The 18149-nt window shown below is 33.4% G+C and overlaps 2 protein-coding genes across 2 annotated transcripts; both read right to left on the bottom strand.

Annotated features, from left to right (window-relative positions):
• Positions 1–84: 84 nt before the first annotated feature.
• LOC112031549 (protein argonaute 2-like) lies at positions 85–11577 on the bottom strand. Its single transcript, XM_065778812.1, has 3 exons — positions 11040–11577; positions 2554–3730; positions 85–1640 (listed from the first exon to the last, which is right to left on the bottom strand). Exons 1-3 carry the CDS (start codon positions 11470–11472, stop codon positions 1169–1171), a joined length of 2082 nt encoding a protein of 693 aa, XP_065634884.1. The 5' UTR covers positions 11473–11577; the 3' UTR covers positions 85–1168.
• Positions 188–1078, bottom strand: LOC136061283 (protein argonaute 2-like). Its single transcript, XM_065778796.1, has one exon. It carries the CDS (start codon positions 1076–1078, stop codon positions 188–190), a length of 891 nt encoding a protein of 296 aa, XP_065634868.1.
• Positions 11578–18149: the final 6572 nt, after the last annotated feature.

The following is an 18149-nucleotide window of genomic DNA, read 5'->3' as shown; positions in this document are numbered from 1 at the left end:
CTTGCTTGTCCCAAGGCTTCCATAGTGGCTACAAATCCATTTGCTGGGTTCATTATCCATTGCCTTCAACTAGGGGGAAAAAAAAAAAAAAAAAACTGAAACCCTTTAGATTCACGCACCAACCCTTTACTATAGTTCACATAGGAGAGGAAGGCGTCGGGCACTGTCTGGCAATGATACAGCCAGTTTAGACAAAAAACATAATATTTTCCAGGTCTGCGTGCAACTTGAAGAAATTTTGATCAAGTGATGCTGCTGAATACAGAGATGATGATGAAGAAGAAGAGGATGTTGCTGAAACTGGTGGAGATTGCCCTTCCACCACTGCCTCGTAGTATAGTCGCCCTCTATAGGCAACAAGGTCAGCATAGGACACCGGTGGGACCAGTGCCACAGGTTTAGTGCACCGAACAAAGGTGAAGCACATGTGGTATATGAGCTTCTCCAATTCATCAGAAGTAAATCCATGCTCGTCCCAGAGGACATAGTAGTGAGTGGGCTTGCTTGTCCCAAGGCTTCCATAGTGGCTACAAAGATAGAAATCAAACTCAAATGGGTGAACAATTGTAGTGTCCACAACTGTGCCAGGAGACACATTGCCAGTGGGACCCCCATCCCTCTCGTTCTCCAGAAATAGACGAGTCTGATGTCGCTTTTGGGCTACGATAAGGGTGATGATTGGCGAGTACTTGATTTTTTGCAGTGCCATCTTCAGATCTAGCAACTCCTCATTCAGAACCATTTCGAATTGGCTGTCGCCAGCTCCATCACGAAAAACCACAATATGCTCTGGCAAGCCATTATTTAGCTGAGCATACGATTGAACAAGCTCCAAACACATATTTCCAAAATCCAGAATCCTTTCCTTCCGATGGATTTGTGGGCAGACGCGTGCTGCATAGCGATTTGCAGCAGGCCAGTTCATGGTAGCAACAACAGCTGCGATGGATGGACTTGCAAAATCCCTAGCACCAGGATGACTAACATCAGCCCCCACGAACATTACATGGCCTTTGCCTCCAAAATGGGGGAGCGGGTCATTAAGCTCTACATTGCTGCCTCCAAGCTTGGCATTCATCTTGGTAGCAAGATTTGCAAAATACTGGTCATTTGCTCTGCAGGTGGACAGACAACACTGCGTCACTATACCAACCTTGGTCTCAGAGATCTACTTCAAATTTTTGTAACCAGGATCCCTCCTAGACATCACACAAAGAAGAATTTGTAAATGACCTTTGCCTTTCTTATAAGCCTCTTCATTAACACTTTCAAGTAGTTCAAGCAACACATCAACCCTTGAGAGTTTATTCATTGAAGTGCGCTTATATATGAGAGGCTCCTCCATGTGGATCCCCAGGTTTATAAACCGATTGATAAGCTTTGGGATGAAAAAATCAGGATTCAGCCTCGATTTATAATCGTTAGAGCTGAAGTCAATAACACCCCATCGGTCAATTCTTTTGCCTTCCACAACCGATTTTTCAACAAGATTCCACTGGCATTTCTCTTTGTCAACTGTTACTTTTATCATTTTGCCATTCTGAGCACCTAGCTTCAACACAGGTGGCCCAAGAACACGTCCTCTAACTCTTGTCATGCTTGTATTTACTTCCATTCCAAAATTTTGAGCCATTCCTCCACTGCCAATGGAACATAACAAATCTAATAATATTAAATAAATAAAATCATCACAGCATTATTCAAACTGCATCAAGCGATTTGATGCAATCAATTAATGTAAGGAAATCCATGTCAACTAATGAATCCTGAATCTTTAAATCTTAAGATATAGAATATAAAACAATTTTTTTATTAGCGTTGTACTCGGCCAAATGTTTCAAGCTTTTCTATTTTCATCTATCAGAAGATCAGCATGATATAGGAGATACAAGGTTGATCTGTCCCACATTTATTAGTCCAGTAATAGCAGGTTACTTAATTGTAAATAATCCATTTAGCTCCACATTACTCACACTTTAATCATCATACTGCCTATCATAGTTGGTGTAGTGACCGAATCAATGTCAAAAAGAAAATAATAATGATGCTCAAGTTACTGCTTAGTAATAATTAAAGGTGGCCAGCATGAGTTCATAGTAAAAAAATACAATATTAATTTTTTTTTATCAGTAAGTTATGCATGCATGATGTATGTGGCGGGCTCTGACTCGGGACCTCATCCTTTACTCACATTTTTGAGACGTGGAAGTGCCATTTGAACCAGCACTTATTAGTATAAAAAGCTAATAATTATTAAACTAATAATTACAACATGAAAGCCAAGTGCACAATCTGTGAATTTTTAGCCCATTTCATGGCTAAACTACGGCAAATAGTAGGCTACTAACAATTTTCTCCATTCTCCAAACGAAAAAAGTGCAAAATTTATATCATTTTAGCATTATTTTCAAGTGTAATCATAGTGAAACAACCACCTACTAATACTGATGTCACTCATGCACCCTAATTTGTTGTTTAAATGCATCAACATACAAAGCAACAATAGAAGTTCCATGCTATCAAAATAAAAGAATGAAGTTTGAATGCACATACCCGCAAGGTCCATTTTCTGAGCGTACCACGCTGCATATCTCTCTCTCCCTAACCCTTGGTGGCACTAGTGATAAGTTCTTCAACCTGGTACCCGCATTTCTATCCAAACGCTCCTTTGGATACCTTTGCCCCTCAACTAAGACACAGAACTCCATTGGTACAGCATTTTTTTTATTGGCTTTTCCTAAATCCAAGCAGGGAATATCCTTGTACTTAATATCCTTGTCATATTTCTCACTGAAATAGTCAACAATTCTAACTTGCCTGGGTGGATTCTGGCATTCTGGGTCTTCCTGAATGAAGGAATATTCTTGCGTATTCTCCCTCGTTAACCCCCGAATTATGTGTTTTTGATTAGTTTTCCAGTGGGTTACGTTAACTTTTAATCCCCCCAATGCATTGTCTACATCCTTTATAAACCTTTGGAAATTATTAATATCAAAGCCTGGAATATGCTCCTGAAGGAAATTTTCTTCTGAAATTTTCTTCCGAAATGCCAGAACTGTGTAGTTTACACACAGTGGTAGTCCCTGGGAGGTGGACTTTAGGCTATGTTGAAATCCTCTAGATGCTGTGATGCCCCACCCAAGATCATCTCCTTCCCTCGGCTCTCTAGGGTAAAAACTCCGGCCAAAGGAGATCATGTGCCTAGATGGATTCTCCTTCATTACAAGAGCCAATCCTTGTAATACATAGCGGGGGACTGAGAAGGGCTGCCCATTTAAGTAATCCACCAACTTGCCAAACTTAAACTCATTAATAAGATTCACGGTAACTATATACGAACCACCCTTCATGTCTTCTCCCTCATGGACTTCCACACCAATTTTTCCAGTGGGCAATGGTACGACACTGAATATGTTCTTCTCACCATCATATACAGTCTTTGACAAGGGAAATTGTTCAGGATCATCAGAAGATAATTTGTTTCTAATTTCTGAAAGAACAGATTTTGTTATTCTCACAGGTCGACCATTCTTGTGGGGCACCGCCGGTTGGACATCAACAACATAGTGCATTATAGTAGTATTTGGGTTGAATTTGACAGGAAAATGATTGGCACGAAGTCCAACAGTCCGTATGGCAAGCATGCCACCTTTATCAGGTCGTTTTACAGGGATAATCTTGTCTGAATCTTCTGAAATTTCTTTTAATTTCAATTTTTCAATAATAGTATCTGTAGAAGGGGAAAAAGTTGTTAATCTCTGTGGCTGCTAAGAATATTGAATTCAAATTGCTCTGTTTTATGCAATAGAAAACATTTCTGTTGGCGCATGAGATCAAGAAATTGACCATAGCATGAAAATTTTCAAATACAGAAGAAGACTGTACAATTTTCTTTCTTTTTTGAAGGAGAGAGGGGGAGGGGGGGAATGAGGGCTGTGCTTAAGCTCAACACATCAAAACCTCTCTAAGAGAGAGAGAGCAATAACAACAAACGAAACAGCTCTCTCCAAAATTGATCACACACTAGAGCAAAGCATAGGCTGCCCCAGAAAAATAATCAGAGACATTATTAACAAAGGTACACATAGCGCTGCAAGTGACGGTATATTTCTTTATATATATATATATATAGAAGGAGCCAATAAGTATAGCTACACTACGTTTGGTTTATTCAATTCCCACTATCACGCCTTCTTCTGCTTCTTTTAATTTTTTTTTTTTGGTGGTAACATGCTTATAATAATAATAATAATAATAACAATAATAATAATAATAATAATAAGGGATATTATCATAACAAATTAACACAATATTTTCACAATTGTTGAAGTATTAATTCTTTATATGTCAAAATAAAATAATAAAATATTATATTGGAATCAACTACAACAAAAAATAAAAGTATTGTGGAAAAAAAGGGTTACATCTACAACATTTTTCATAACATTTTTATAACAAATTTTAGGTAGTAAATTGTTATTATAATTTAAACTTAGCAATGAAATTATTATTTTTCTACTAATAACAACCCATAACAACCTACTTCTTATGATTTGTAATTAAAATGTTGTAAATATAGCATTTCTCTTGTGAAAATGTTAAGACATTTTGTTGTCGTCACAATATTTTTACAACTACTGAGGTGTTAATTCTTTACAAGTCAAAGTAAAATATAGTAAAATTATAAAAGTATTGTGAAAATATTGCGTCATTCTTTGTGTTTCACGTACAGTTTTCTTCGGTTGAATTTTTGTAATTTTTTTCTTTATGCACAATTTTAAGTAAAAACACATAGTTTTACACACACACACACACACACACACAAAACAAAAAATAAAACAAAACAAAACAAAAAACAAAAAACAAAAAGGAAAAAAGAAAAAGAAAATTTTGGGATTAAAACACTTTTCACCTTTTATGTTTGAAGTAGTTCACAATTCCTTCTTAAACTTTAAAAAATAAAGCAATTTTCCCCTTAATATTTTGGAAAATAGCAAATATGTCATATTATTATTCTTTCAATTAAACCCTAATGAAAGCTTATGATTCTTAAAATATTTCATTGTGTAATGTCTAAAATACTCCCACGAAATTTTAACCTCCCAAAAATTTTCTTCATGTATTTTGAGTTTCTAGATGGTAGTAATGCTTAGAAAGTTGAAATGGTGATATAATATGTTTTATTTGTTACCTAAAGAATATTGATTTTCTAGGTTTAAATCTAATAGAAAATTTGCTAACATATGTCTTTTGTTTTTTTTTTTTTTTTTTCCTTGCCTAAAATGAGTGTTCATTAAAAACTAACTAAGCTAAAGATTGCACCTAGACTCATGTAGAATGATAAAGAAGAAAGTATAAATGACAAGATTTTCATTGTGTATAGTTGAAGGTATTTGATGAAGACCTTCAATTGTAGTATATGACATCATTTATTATGAAAATTTAAATATTGTGAAAATGCTTTAGCAAAAATCAATTGTTTATTGTTGAAAGATGATGATATTCATTATCATTCTTAGAAGTTTTTAGTGAGTGGATATTGCCTTTAGCAAATAAGTACTAAGAAACTATTATAGTGAAATAGATATTCATATATTAAATAGCTACCATAACTTTGTGTGTGATCAAAATTCGTATACAAATGAGATTAATTTTTTATAACATACATTTTTTTATGTGTATAGTTTCATACTTTTTCAAATAAAAATTTATCTTAATTTTCTCACTCAAGAGGTAGCACGTGCCTTGTATGTGCCACCCTAACTAGTATATATATATATATAAATCAATACATAAAGCTATAAGGACATGGCTACAATAAGTTTGGTTTATTCAATTCTCACTGTTTCACTGGTTTTTTTTTTTTTTGGGGGGGGGGGGGGGGTTTTTTTTTTTTTTTTTTTTTTAGAGCTAATATCACCAATTGAACAAGCTTTTTTTTAATTATATTTTTTTTTAATGTACATATGAGCTATTACTTTTTAAAAAAAGTTAACAAAACAAATTGTCACAATATTTTCACAATTTCTGAGGTGTTGATTCCTTATAGGCCAAAATAAAATAAAAGTATTATGAAGAAAAAAGTGTAACATCCACAACATTTTTCACAACACTTTCATAACAAATCATAGATAGTAAATTGTTATTGGTTATAATTTAAAATTACCAATTAAATTATTCTTTTGCCCACCAATAACAATCCGTAACAACATATTACTTATAATTTGTTGTAAAAATATTGTGGATATAGCAATTTTCTTGTTAATATATTAAGACATTTTGTTATCATCATAATATTTTCACAACTACTAAAGTGTCAATTCTTTACGAGACAAAATAAAATATAACAAGATTATTAAGTTATTATGAAAATATTGTACCATTATGTTATATTTCTAGAATTTTTTTTTTTTTTGGTTTAGTCAACTTTGTTGTGCCGAAATTCACTATTTCACATACATTTTTCTTGGGTTGACATTTTTTTTTTTTTTGGTTTAATCTTTATGCACCATTTTAAGTAAAAACACATAGTTTTACACACACACACACACACACGCACGCACACACACAAACTTGGGATAAAAACACTTTTCATCCTTTATGTTTGTAGTAGTTCATAATTCCTCCTTAAACTTTAAAATTAAGCAATTTACCCCTTAATATTTTGGAAAAGAACAAATATTTCGTATTATTATTCTCTCAGTTAAACCCTAATGAAAACTTATGATTCTTAAAATATTACATTGTGTAATGTTTAAAATACTTCCACTAAATTTTAACATTCCAAAAATATTCTTCATGTATTTTGAGTTTTAGTTAGTAGTAATGCTTAGAAAGTTTGAATGATGATGTAAAGTGTTTTATTTATTACCAAGAAAACATCGATTTTCTAGGTTTAAATCTTTGGAACTTATAATTTATCTAATGAAAAATTCAATGACACATGCCTTTTCTTATCTTTTTTTCCTTTCTTTCCTAAATGAGTGTTCATTAAAAATTAAGTAAGCTAAACATTGCACTTAGACTCATATAGAATAATAAAGAAGAAAATATGAATGAAAAAAGTTTCTTTGTGTACAGTTGAAGGTATTTGATGAAAAGTTTTAATTGTAGCATATGACATCATTAATTATGAAAATTTAAATATTGTGACAATGTTTTAGTAAAACTCAATTGCTTATCGTTGGAAGGTGATGATATTCATTATCATTCTTAGAAGTTTTTAGTGAGTGGATAGTACTTTTAGCAAATAAGTACTAAGAAATTATTATAGTAAAATAGATATTTATATGTTAAATAGCTACCATAACTTTGTGTATGGTCAAAAAATTTTATACGAATGAGATTAACTTTGTATGACATACATTTTTTATATATATAGTTTTGTATCTATTTAAATAAAAATTTTATCTTAATTTTCTCACTTAAGAGGTAGCATGTGCCTTACCCGTGCTACCCTAACTGGTCTATATAAAAAGTGTCAATGCCTATATCTACTGTGCTTTGGTTTGGTTTAGTCAAGTTTGTCTTTTTTCTAAGCCAAAATGGTGTGCTTTGTTTTGAAAAAGCAAAAAGTCACAATTTAAAAAACAAAACTTGATATAGAGTAAAGACATTTCTGCAATATTTTTGGCCTTTGGTGAGCTAAACTCACCGTTTCACGGGAGCTAGCCATCTTCTTTTTCTTTTTCTTTTTCTTTTTTTTATAATTATTTTCTTAAACATATCACCATTCATACTAGTTTTCTTGCTCATTTTAGTTTTTCCTCTTTTAAATATTTATATGTGGTGTGATAGAGTGTTTTGGTTTAAGAGTTGTTCAATTCCCACAGATACACTTGCCTTCTTCTCCTTCTCCTCCTTTTCTTCTTTTTTTTTTTTTTTTTTTGGTGGTAATATCATCCGTTGAACTTGCTTATATAATAATAATAAAATATTTACACAACAAATTGCCTCAATATTTTCACAATTTTTGAGGTGTTAATTCTTTATATGTCAAAATAAAATATCATATTAGAACTAACCACAGCTAAAAATAAAGATATTGTGAAGAAAAAAAATGTGCTACATCCACAACATGTTTCACAATATTTTCATAAACAAATCTTAGATGGTAAATTGTTATTCTAATTTAAACTTACCAATGAAATTACTTTTTTGCCCACTAATAACAGTCCATAACAACCTATTACTTATGATTTGTAATGAAAATGTTGTAGCCATAGCATTTTTTTGTGAAAATGTTAAGACATTTTGTTATCGTCACAATATTTTCCCAACTGCCGAGGTATTAATTTTTTACAAGTCAAAGTAAAATATAACAAAATTATAAAGGTATTATGAAAATGTAATGTCATTCTTTGTGTTTCTAGAAATTTTGTTTATTATTCAATTTTTCTTGAGCCAAAATTTACTATTTTACATACAATGTTCTTGGGTTGAACTTTTGTATTTTGTAATTTTTTTTTTCTTTATGCACCGTTTTAAGTAAAAACACATAGTTTTACACACATACAAAAACAAAGAACAAAAACAAAAATTTAGTATTAAAACACTTTTCATCCTTTTTATGTTTGGGGTAGTTCACAATTCATCCTTAAACTTTAACATCAAGTAATTTCCCGCTTAATATTTTGGAAAGAGCAAATATGTCATATTGTTGTTCTCATACTTAAACCCAAGTGAAAGCTTATAATTCTTAAAATATTCCATTATGTAATGTCTAAAAAACTTCCACTAAATTTTAACATTCCAAAATTTTTTTCACTTATTTTGAGTTTTAGATGGTAGTAATGTTTAGAAAGTTGGAATGGTAATATAAAATATTTTATCTGTTACTTGGAAAACATTAATTTTCTAGGTTTAAATCTTCGAAATTTATAATTTATCTAATGGAGAATTCGATCCTTTTGTTTTTTTTTTTTTTTTCCTTATCTTGCCTAAAATGGGTGTTTATTAAAAACTAATTAAGTTAAAGATTGCACCCAAACTCATGTAAAATGATAAATAAGAAAGTATGAATGACAAAAATTTTATTGTGTATAGTTGAAAGTATTTGATGAAGAGTTTCAATTTAGCATAGACATCATTCATTACGAAAATTTAAATATTCGATGGTAGCCCTTTCTCTTTTTAGTGACTCCACTCACTTATCAATAATTTTAATCTTGCCTCTGAGTCGCCTCCTTCGAGATCTGACTACAAAGCCGCAACTCATTTAATCACATACTCAATGAGCTACGTTCGATCACTTGACATGGTGGTTGATTCTGATACCAATTAAGACTCAACTAAGATAATCTTGGATTGATACAGAGGAAAGAATATTTCTGGTTGATTTCAAGGGCCTCCCTAAGAAAGATGGAGAGAACAGAAATGGAAATAGAGACTATTGTAGTGTTTAGTATACATTCATCAATGATTTCCCTTTCCTCTCATTACAATCAGACTTATACTCTCATGCTCACCACTGTAACTAACTATGATCATTTCTTGCCAACTAGCCTAGGTAACTAACTAACTACCATAACTTCCATGCCATGTGTGTAATACAATTCAACACATGCCTAATACAATGCCAACCAATGTCTCTAACATTTTTTGTAAAACTTAGTTGCTTATGTTAGAAGATGATATTTGTTATCATTTTTAGAAATTTTTAACGAGTGGATATTGCACTTAGCAAATAGGTATTAAAATTCTTATATGAATGAGATTAACTTTGTATAACATACATTTTTTATGTATATAATTTCATACTTCTTCAAATAAATATTCTACTTTAATTTTCTCACTCAAGCACGTGCCACCCACACTAGTGGTCCAACAAAAGATGAAGGCAATGATGCAGAGGAATAATAACATTATAATTAAGCTGACTTTTTAACTTCAATTTTACTACCGCACACACTTGGTGCGATGGTCACTCTACAAGTATAAGTGCTTGTGAGGTGTGGGGGGTAAGGGATAGTGTTCAAGTCTCCAAGAGAGAACTTCACATATATATACACTCAGATTAAGTTAGAATAGAATTTCTATCTTATATCAAAAACTTAAATTTTTTAGCACAACACGTAGATCAATATGGGAAAAGACAACATCTTTCCATTAATGATCTTTTCAGTGAAGTCAAGAATAGTTGAAAGAGTCTAACCGTCATGCACGTTTCTATTACTCAAATAGTTTCCTTCTAAGTTCAGAAAAGCTTCTAAAGTACTCAAATTCAAGAAAAAAAAAACATAAAGATGAGGAATCTGTTGAAATTTGAATATTTATAATAACTATAATAGTATACTTGAAAAAATAATAATAGGAGTAATAGTAGAACCATAAACGGTAGACTGCACTACACATTTTCACCATAAATCCAATCTAAATATAATTATAACTTCTTGGCTTTTAAAGGAAGTGAATCTTAAGGAATTATGGTCAATGTGAATCATTGATATATTAAACTAAGTATAAGAGATAAATTAACCAAGGTGACCATTTTTACAAATGTAATATCATATTGATAAGTGATAATTCAGTAAGGCAAACAAAATCTATGAACCCCAAAACCCAATACACAATCATACACTTCATGGAACTTTTTCCCCATATGACACTTTAAATAATAATTTGTAATTTCCAGATAAAACATCAATGTAATACACTGATAAAATAGTTAGGAAAATGCTAAAGCTTTTATTTTTCTTTTAAAAAAAAGTTACAAACTAAAGTGTGAATGAATGAAATTGGTGTTTTAATTACCCTTGTCTTGTTATATGTTTAAAAGTTGACAAGTAAGTAAAATTTGTATTATTGCTATCATCACTCTCATATTAGTAACACACCAATATTGCGAAACACCCATTACTATATTATATATTTAGCTTATCTTCAAGGGCATCGCCTCCTAATAGAATTTGATCCTAGACAAAAAGAATTCTTTGTTACAGAGAAACAACTTTAGCACCATAATTTTCCAAGATGGTTTTCCCAATTTTATTAGCACACAAAAAGAAAAGCAGAAAAGAGAAGAGATCCAGATCTAATACCAGCGACAGGAGGAGGAGGCTGAGGCTGAGGCTGAGGCCGAGGCTGAGAAGGAATAGATGGGGCAGTGCGTCCCACTTCCACCCACTTATTGTCACCCTGGCCTGTCACTACTCTTCCTCCACTACTACCACTACCACTAGCACCACCAACCTTGCTGGCCCAGCTCGACCCCGCAGACGTGGGACCCACCCATTGACTCCCCTGACGACCACCACCACCAACACCCACATGTGGCTGTGGCTGTGGGTCTCTTGGTCGTGGTGGTTGTTGCTGTTGTTCGGACCACGCCTGAGTTGCACCTTGCCAAGGATGACCCCTCCCTCCTCCTCTACCATCTCCTTCTCCAGCAGCACTTACCCTAGCACCTCCTCTTCCGCCTTTACCTCTTCCTCTTCCTCTATAACCACCAGCAGCAGCAGCTTTTCTTTCCATTGGATCTCAGGAGCGAACTTCGCAAAACTGGCTTCGCTTGCCCCACTCAGTAAGGAATCCAAAACCAAACAACACTGCTTTGATTTTGATTTAAAGAAGTGAAATGAAATGAGTCTCTACGCGTTAAGAGTTAAGACCGCAGTCTATATACTATAATTGAGAAAAGACAGAATTACCATTTTGGCATTTGCTTCTTTTAAAAGGAAACGACATTATGGATTCAATTTCAACTACAACTGTTTACTTTTGTGGACAGATCGCAAAGAGTGCAAATTTGGTCCGGACCTAGCGTAAAACCATCATTTTTATACCATCTAATAGCATCGTGCCACATCAGCATTTCACAAAACAATCAAATACACTTAACACACACGATCACTTCTTAAAACCCACCCACAACGTCATCAGATAAGCTTCCGGAGCGTTGACGGACTGTACAAAAGCCGCTGGATTCACCGTTTTTGTGGTAGAATTCAGCAAAACCCAAAAACCATCAAGCCCAGATTCAGATGATGGTCTTGCCAAGTGAAAAACTCCAAAAGCTCAGTAGGCTCAAACCAAAAACAGAAGTAAAAGTATTAAATTTAAAAAAAATAAATAAATAAATAAATCTAATCTACGATCCAAAGTACTGTTTGGCAATGCTCCGGAAGCTTTCCTGACGACGCTGTGCAGGGTGGGTGGTTCTGCCGTGCTTGGCTGGTTTTTTATTTTTATTTTATTAAATTGGGTTTTAAGGAGTGATAGTATGTGGCAGGTGTATTTGATTGTTTTGTGAAATGCTGATGTGTCTTGTTATTATTGGAGGCATAAAATGCTGTTATTACGCCAGATCCGGATAGAATGTTTGTCAAAAGGGAAAAGGCAATAGGCAAAACGACTCGAAAGAAGGAGTTGGCGGGAAAATCAAAGTTTTTGGTTCGATAGTTATAATTAAAATTTCCAGAAGCTTCTGTGTAACCGATGATCATGGGAAGGAAAGTCACATACGTCTCTCTGTGGGACGTACACCCGCGCCTAAATCCTTTATTTTTTTTCTTTTCTTTTCCTCCCACCAGACCGAATACGCGCGTATTAAAGGCTTTCATTTTTTATTTATTTATTTATTATTATTATTATTATTTTACATTACGTTGCTTTTTGAGGCATTAGACCTGTTTAGATATCGTTTATTTTGCTAAAAATTGAAAATACTATAGTAAAATAATTTTTTAAATGTGTGAATAGTACAATGAGACCTATTTTTAATGAAAAAATTGCTGAATAAAGAAATTTGTAGATCTTGTAAACAATGCATGGGACCTACTGATAAACCACTTTCTTGCTGAAATGCACTTCTCAACGCGCAAAAAAGAAAAATGTAGACATTGGGAGAGGAAACGCTATCCAAACGCCTTCATTATCTCTAGACTCTAAGGGGTGTGTGGTACACCATTTCAAACAACCATTTTCAGTTTTTAAAAAACATTACACGTATTTTTACACACTTTTTTACCCACACGTATTTCCACACATTTTCAAACAACAAAAAACATGTTTTTAAGTGCATGTACCAAACACTCTCTTAAATTCTCCATCCATAGTTCACACTATTTTAAAAAATATTTTTAGTTTTCTCTATTCTTTTCATTTTTTCACCCCTTCATAGCATGTAGCCTGCAAAGTAACCCTTTCTCATTTTCTTTAAAAAAATATATTAAAATTGTCTTGAAAAACAAACAACAATAAAATCAAAACAAAACCAAAGCAAAAAAATCAGCATTAATCTAATATAGTCAAACAAAAACAAGCATCACAACCATCCACATCTACTCAAAACCAAGCCTTTCGTAGTACACTATAAACTAAGGTACTTGATTCCGTACCGTACCGGCCGGTATATACCATGCCGGTACATGTAATCCCCTTGTTTCGTACCGAAAAAAATACCAGCCGTATCGGTCATGTACCGGCCAATTTCGGGTAATACCGACCGGTACCGGGCGTACCGGCTGGTACAAAAAAAAGTTTTTTTATTTATTTATTAAGTTTTGCAATTTTTGATTTTTTGTTAGGGCAAAATGGTAACTTATTTGCATTAATTTATTAGTATTATTTGTTTTCTTAGCATGCAATGGTAACTTTTAAGCTTTTTATTTTTTATATTGTGTTTTTTTATTTTCCTTTTAATTGATACTAAAGTCTAAAACCATGAATAATTAGTTCTAAATTGAGAAAATGTTTTATGGTAAACTTTTATATTTATTATAACACACACACACACACACACACACAACATATTTATTTATTTATTTATTTATAAATATAAAAAATAATGGTAAACCCGAAACGGTACGGTATTGACTCTCTTGCTATAAACACCTTTCAAGCCACTAACATTATTTTTTTAGCCTTTACTAATCCCATCAGTTCATCTTTAGCCCTTTAGAGCATTCCCATTGGTGTTGTTAAATCACTAAAAATGTTCTTTTAGCACCTCAAATAACAAAAATCATGCTACATCCTAATTTTTATATCTAAACAAAATTGCCAATCTGTTGCATGTAGTAAACTGCTACCAAAAATAGCAACTAAGAAACTACTACAGTAAACTGCTAATAGAATGATATGTTGAGTGCAAAAATGGATCCATCAGTTCAAATCAAGTTTCAAAAGACAAAATTGGAGTGAAAATTTGTAAAACATTTTGGCGCATAAGAAACGGCGATTTTCACGATGACTAGATTGTTAGAGATGCTGTGGTCCAGCCAGTTATGAGTACAAGTTCATTTCTTAATTTTTCTCTTTTGAGTGAACGATATTGAGTCTCCGCATGAGTTAGGCCCATTTGGTAAGAGATTTTTAATAATTATGTTATTATTTTTTGAAAATACATGTGCATAAAAAATGTGTGAAAAAATGTATAAGATTGTTCTAATATTAAAAACTGTTGTTTAAATAACAGTACCAAATAGCCTATACTTTCTTAAGTTTGAAAATGTGCAAAATCTGACATGAGTTTGAGAAAACACTCTTAAATCAATCAATCAATCAACCAATCAATTATGTCAATTGTCCTTGACAAAAAAGATATCCTAGTACAATAGGAATTGTGATTTGTGAGAGATCCGGTTCAATGATCTGTTTGCTACTTTTTCTATTCTACTGGATAAACTTTGGGCCATGGTCAATTTTCCACCGTGTTTAGCACTCTGCAAGATTTTTTAATTTATTTTTCCGCTCTGTTTGTCACTTTGCTTTTTTTTTTTTTTGTTTTTTTTTTTTTGCCTTTTTCCACATTGAATGTACCGACCAAGCTGTCTTTTTACAGGCTTACGTCTAGCTCAATGTGTCACCAATGTATAGCTTGTATTTAATTGTTGCTATTTTTGCTATGATTGAATGAAGGTTCTGATTTCCCAAAAAAAATAAACCTATTACCGGGACAAATTCACTAGCTAGTATATATGGTTGTACGGCACGCGTGCCCAGTCTCACTTGGGCCATTTATTCTCATGTGAAGATACGGTCCATACGCCTATTCTCTCTCTCTCTTTCTTTTTGCAGGCCCATCCCGAAACTCTACAGAACACTGGCCCAAGGTTCGCCTCCTGTTTATGCTCGGTAAATCCTTACTGATCACTGTCGCGGTCGGCAACTGAGCATATCGTGCAGGGTATGCCCGGCAGTTCCTTTCGGCGCACCTCCGCCGAGCATATCTGCGGAAGTGGGAACCAAGTTCCGAAGCCACACTCACCGTTTTCCACTCCCACCTAACCACCCACTTATGTGCGATAACACTGGATTGCCCGCTGCACTAAACCTGAAAGTAATCATAACCTCACCACTAATTTAGAACTATAAATGTGAGAAGCTTGGGGAGAAGAGGGGGTTGGAAAAATGGACGCCAGAGCAAGAAGATAGAGGAAGAGAGGGAAGGTAGTAGAAATGTGGTTAAGGCAATAGAGAGGAGAAAAGTGATCTCATTGAGTTTTCACGCCGAGGACAACCCAGTGTAGGAAACCCAAACCCACTATACAAGTAAGTTGTGAGTCCGAAAGAGCCCAAGCCCATCAGCTCCATTTTTAGTGCGCACAATGGTCATATACCCAAATTGTTGTTGAGGTTTGATCAAGATTTGACGAGGTTTAACTGAACTTGATTAGTTCAATTGGTGTTAGAGCAATTGTATCAATTAATGCAAAATAGAAAAATGTATCAATATTACACATTTAATTTCCAAAATCACCCATATCAGTCAAGCTAAAAATATGTAAATTTATAAAATTGCTACAATAACTATGCAAATTTATACTGATACACTTTGTATATAATTTTTTCTTCTTCTTTTTCTATGTATCCCAAGACTGAAAGAAGAAAATGATTGATAGTTATTGTGTGTGAAAAAAGAAAAACATTTAAAAGAATCAAGAAAAATTAATATTTTAATATAATATAATGTAAAATAGATAATTTGAAGTATGGTGTTTTAAAAAGTGAGTATGTAAAAATTATTTTTTCATGTTTGGTTCACTACTATAGTAATTGCTACAAGTAATAGTTTACTGTAGCAGTGAGAATAGTAATTGCTACAAGTAATAGTTTACTGTAGCAGTGAGCCAAAAAAGTTTTAAGTATGGCACTAGTGATGTAGGAGGGTTTTGCTAATTTGAGATGCTAAAATTAGTAATTTAGCTTTTTTAGCAATTCCATTACTGATGATTTGGGATAAGCTGTGTCGTGATACTATAGCATGTTGCTAAAACTTAAAATAAATTTTTTAATCTACAATTCAACCTCTCTCTCTCTCTCTCTCTCTCTCATTTTAATAAAACAATCGTATGATGATTTGGGATAAGTTGTGTCGTGATCATGCCGATGCTAATTGGGAAGCGGAAGGGAATAGATCATGAACGACTTGTTCAACTTGGATGACTCAATCAAATCGGCCCATAGGTAGATCAATCCAAATGAGGACACAACCAAGGTGCTAGGATTGGAAAGGGAGGAAGTCGAGGGTGAATTTGAGCCATTTGTTGTGGTTGTTTGGGTTTTTGCAGTGGTTGACTGGTTATTGTGACTATTGGTTTTGGTGGCTGGTTGCGCAATTGGTGATTTGCTTGTGCAATTAGTGTGTGTGGGTGTGGGTGTTCTATGGTAGTGGGTATGGATGTTTGGCCATGGGAATGGGTGTTCAATGGTTGTGGGTATGGTGTTTGTGGGTTTTGTTTTCTAATCGTTTAAAATTATTTCTATTATTTTAATGAGTTTGTACGTTAAAACAAGAGATTGAATGTAAAGTGTAATGTTAAGTGATGTGTTAAAATAATTCAAATAGCTTTTTGAAATGTTAAATGCTAAATTTTGTTAGCACAGTATATGTGAATGCTTTTAAGTTTTTATGTGAATGCTCTTAAGTTTTTCTTTCCTCGTATACAATTTAATCCTGTACTAGTGAACCTTCGGACGCCGGACCTTGACCTCAATTGGAATCCTTATTGCTAATTTATTTCCCCCTAGCCACATGGCAGCCCTCTATGCATCAACTCCTTAAAAGGGCACCCCCACATAAGAATTGGGCATTCTTAAATTTAAAGCCCAAAGACGGGGCTAGCTGCCTAATGAATTTAAGGCCCATGGCCAAGTTTTATCTTTAACTTATTGGGCATTAAAATCAGAAGATATAAAAATTGGGCTAGATGACCCATATTCAATCCTTTTTTTTTTTTTTTTTTGGACCGTGGCTCACGTTCTCTCTCTTTCTATGGTTCAACTCCACAAGGTCAAGGACCACAACCAATAAATTTGTTAGTATTGTGGTATTTAGTCTGTTTCCTACTTACCTTAGTTATAACATGAAATCCTATTTATATTGAATTATGGTGTCACATTATTTAGTTTTATTACCCGATTTTTAGCTATCAAGATAATTGTGGAGTTATAAAATAAAATAATAATAAAAAAAAGTTCTAGTTCCAAAAGACCAAATAGAACATAATGGACTGAATAGGACAAAAGTAGACCGAATACGATCAAATGGGATTGAATAAGACCAAATGGATTGAATGGCCTGAATTGGACTAAATTGGACCATAGTGGCCCGAATTAGACCGAGTGGATTGAATAGAACCAAAGCAAACATAAAGGACCAAAGTGGACCAAATATGACCAATTTGGACCGAATAGGACCAAATTGGACTGAATAAGACCTAATGGACTGAATAAGACCAAAACTATACATAACGCAAAAAATAGAACGAAAATGGACCGAATAAGTCCTAAGTGGACTGAATAAGACCAAAGTAAACAGAATGGACTGAATAGAACCAGTGGACAGAATATAACCAAATTGGACCGAATGAAACCAAAGTGGACCAAATAGAACCAAATTGGACCGAATAGGACTGAAGTGGACATAATGGACTGAATTGGATCGAATAGAACCAAAGTGGACCGAATTGGACCAAAATAGACCGAATTTAACAAAATAGGATTGAAGTAGACTGTAGTACACAACAGAAATATAAGACAAACATGTTTGTAGTGGTAAAATTTGGTTTAAAAATCAAATAAATAAAATAATGATGTTCTAAAGCCTTCAAAGTGAGGTAGCAAATATAGATATAGAATATATATATATATATATATATCTATGATTTTATTAATTCTTATTCAAACATGCAATTCACGCATCATAA

The sequence above is a fragment of the Quercus suber genome, unplaced genomic scaffold, assembly GCF_002906115.3.
Source record: "Quercus suber isolate HL8 unplaced genomic scaffold, Cork oak 2.0 scaffold_191, whole genome shotgun sequence".
Taxonomy (NCBI): Eukaryota; Viridiplantae; Streptophyta; class Magnoliopsida; order Fagales; family Fagaceae; genus Quercus; species Quercus suber.
The sequence above is the reverse complement of the archived record's forward strand: the minus strand, read 5'-3'. Positions and strand labels throughout refer to the sequence as shown.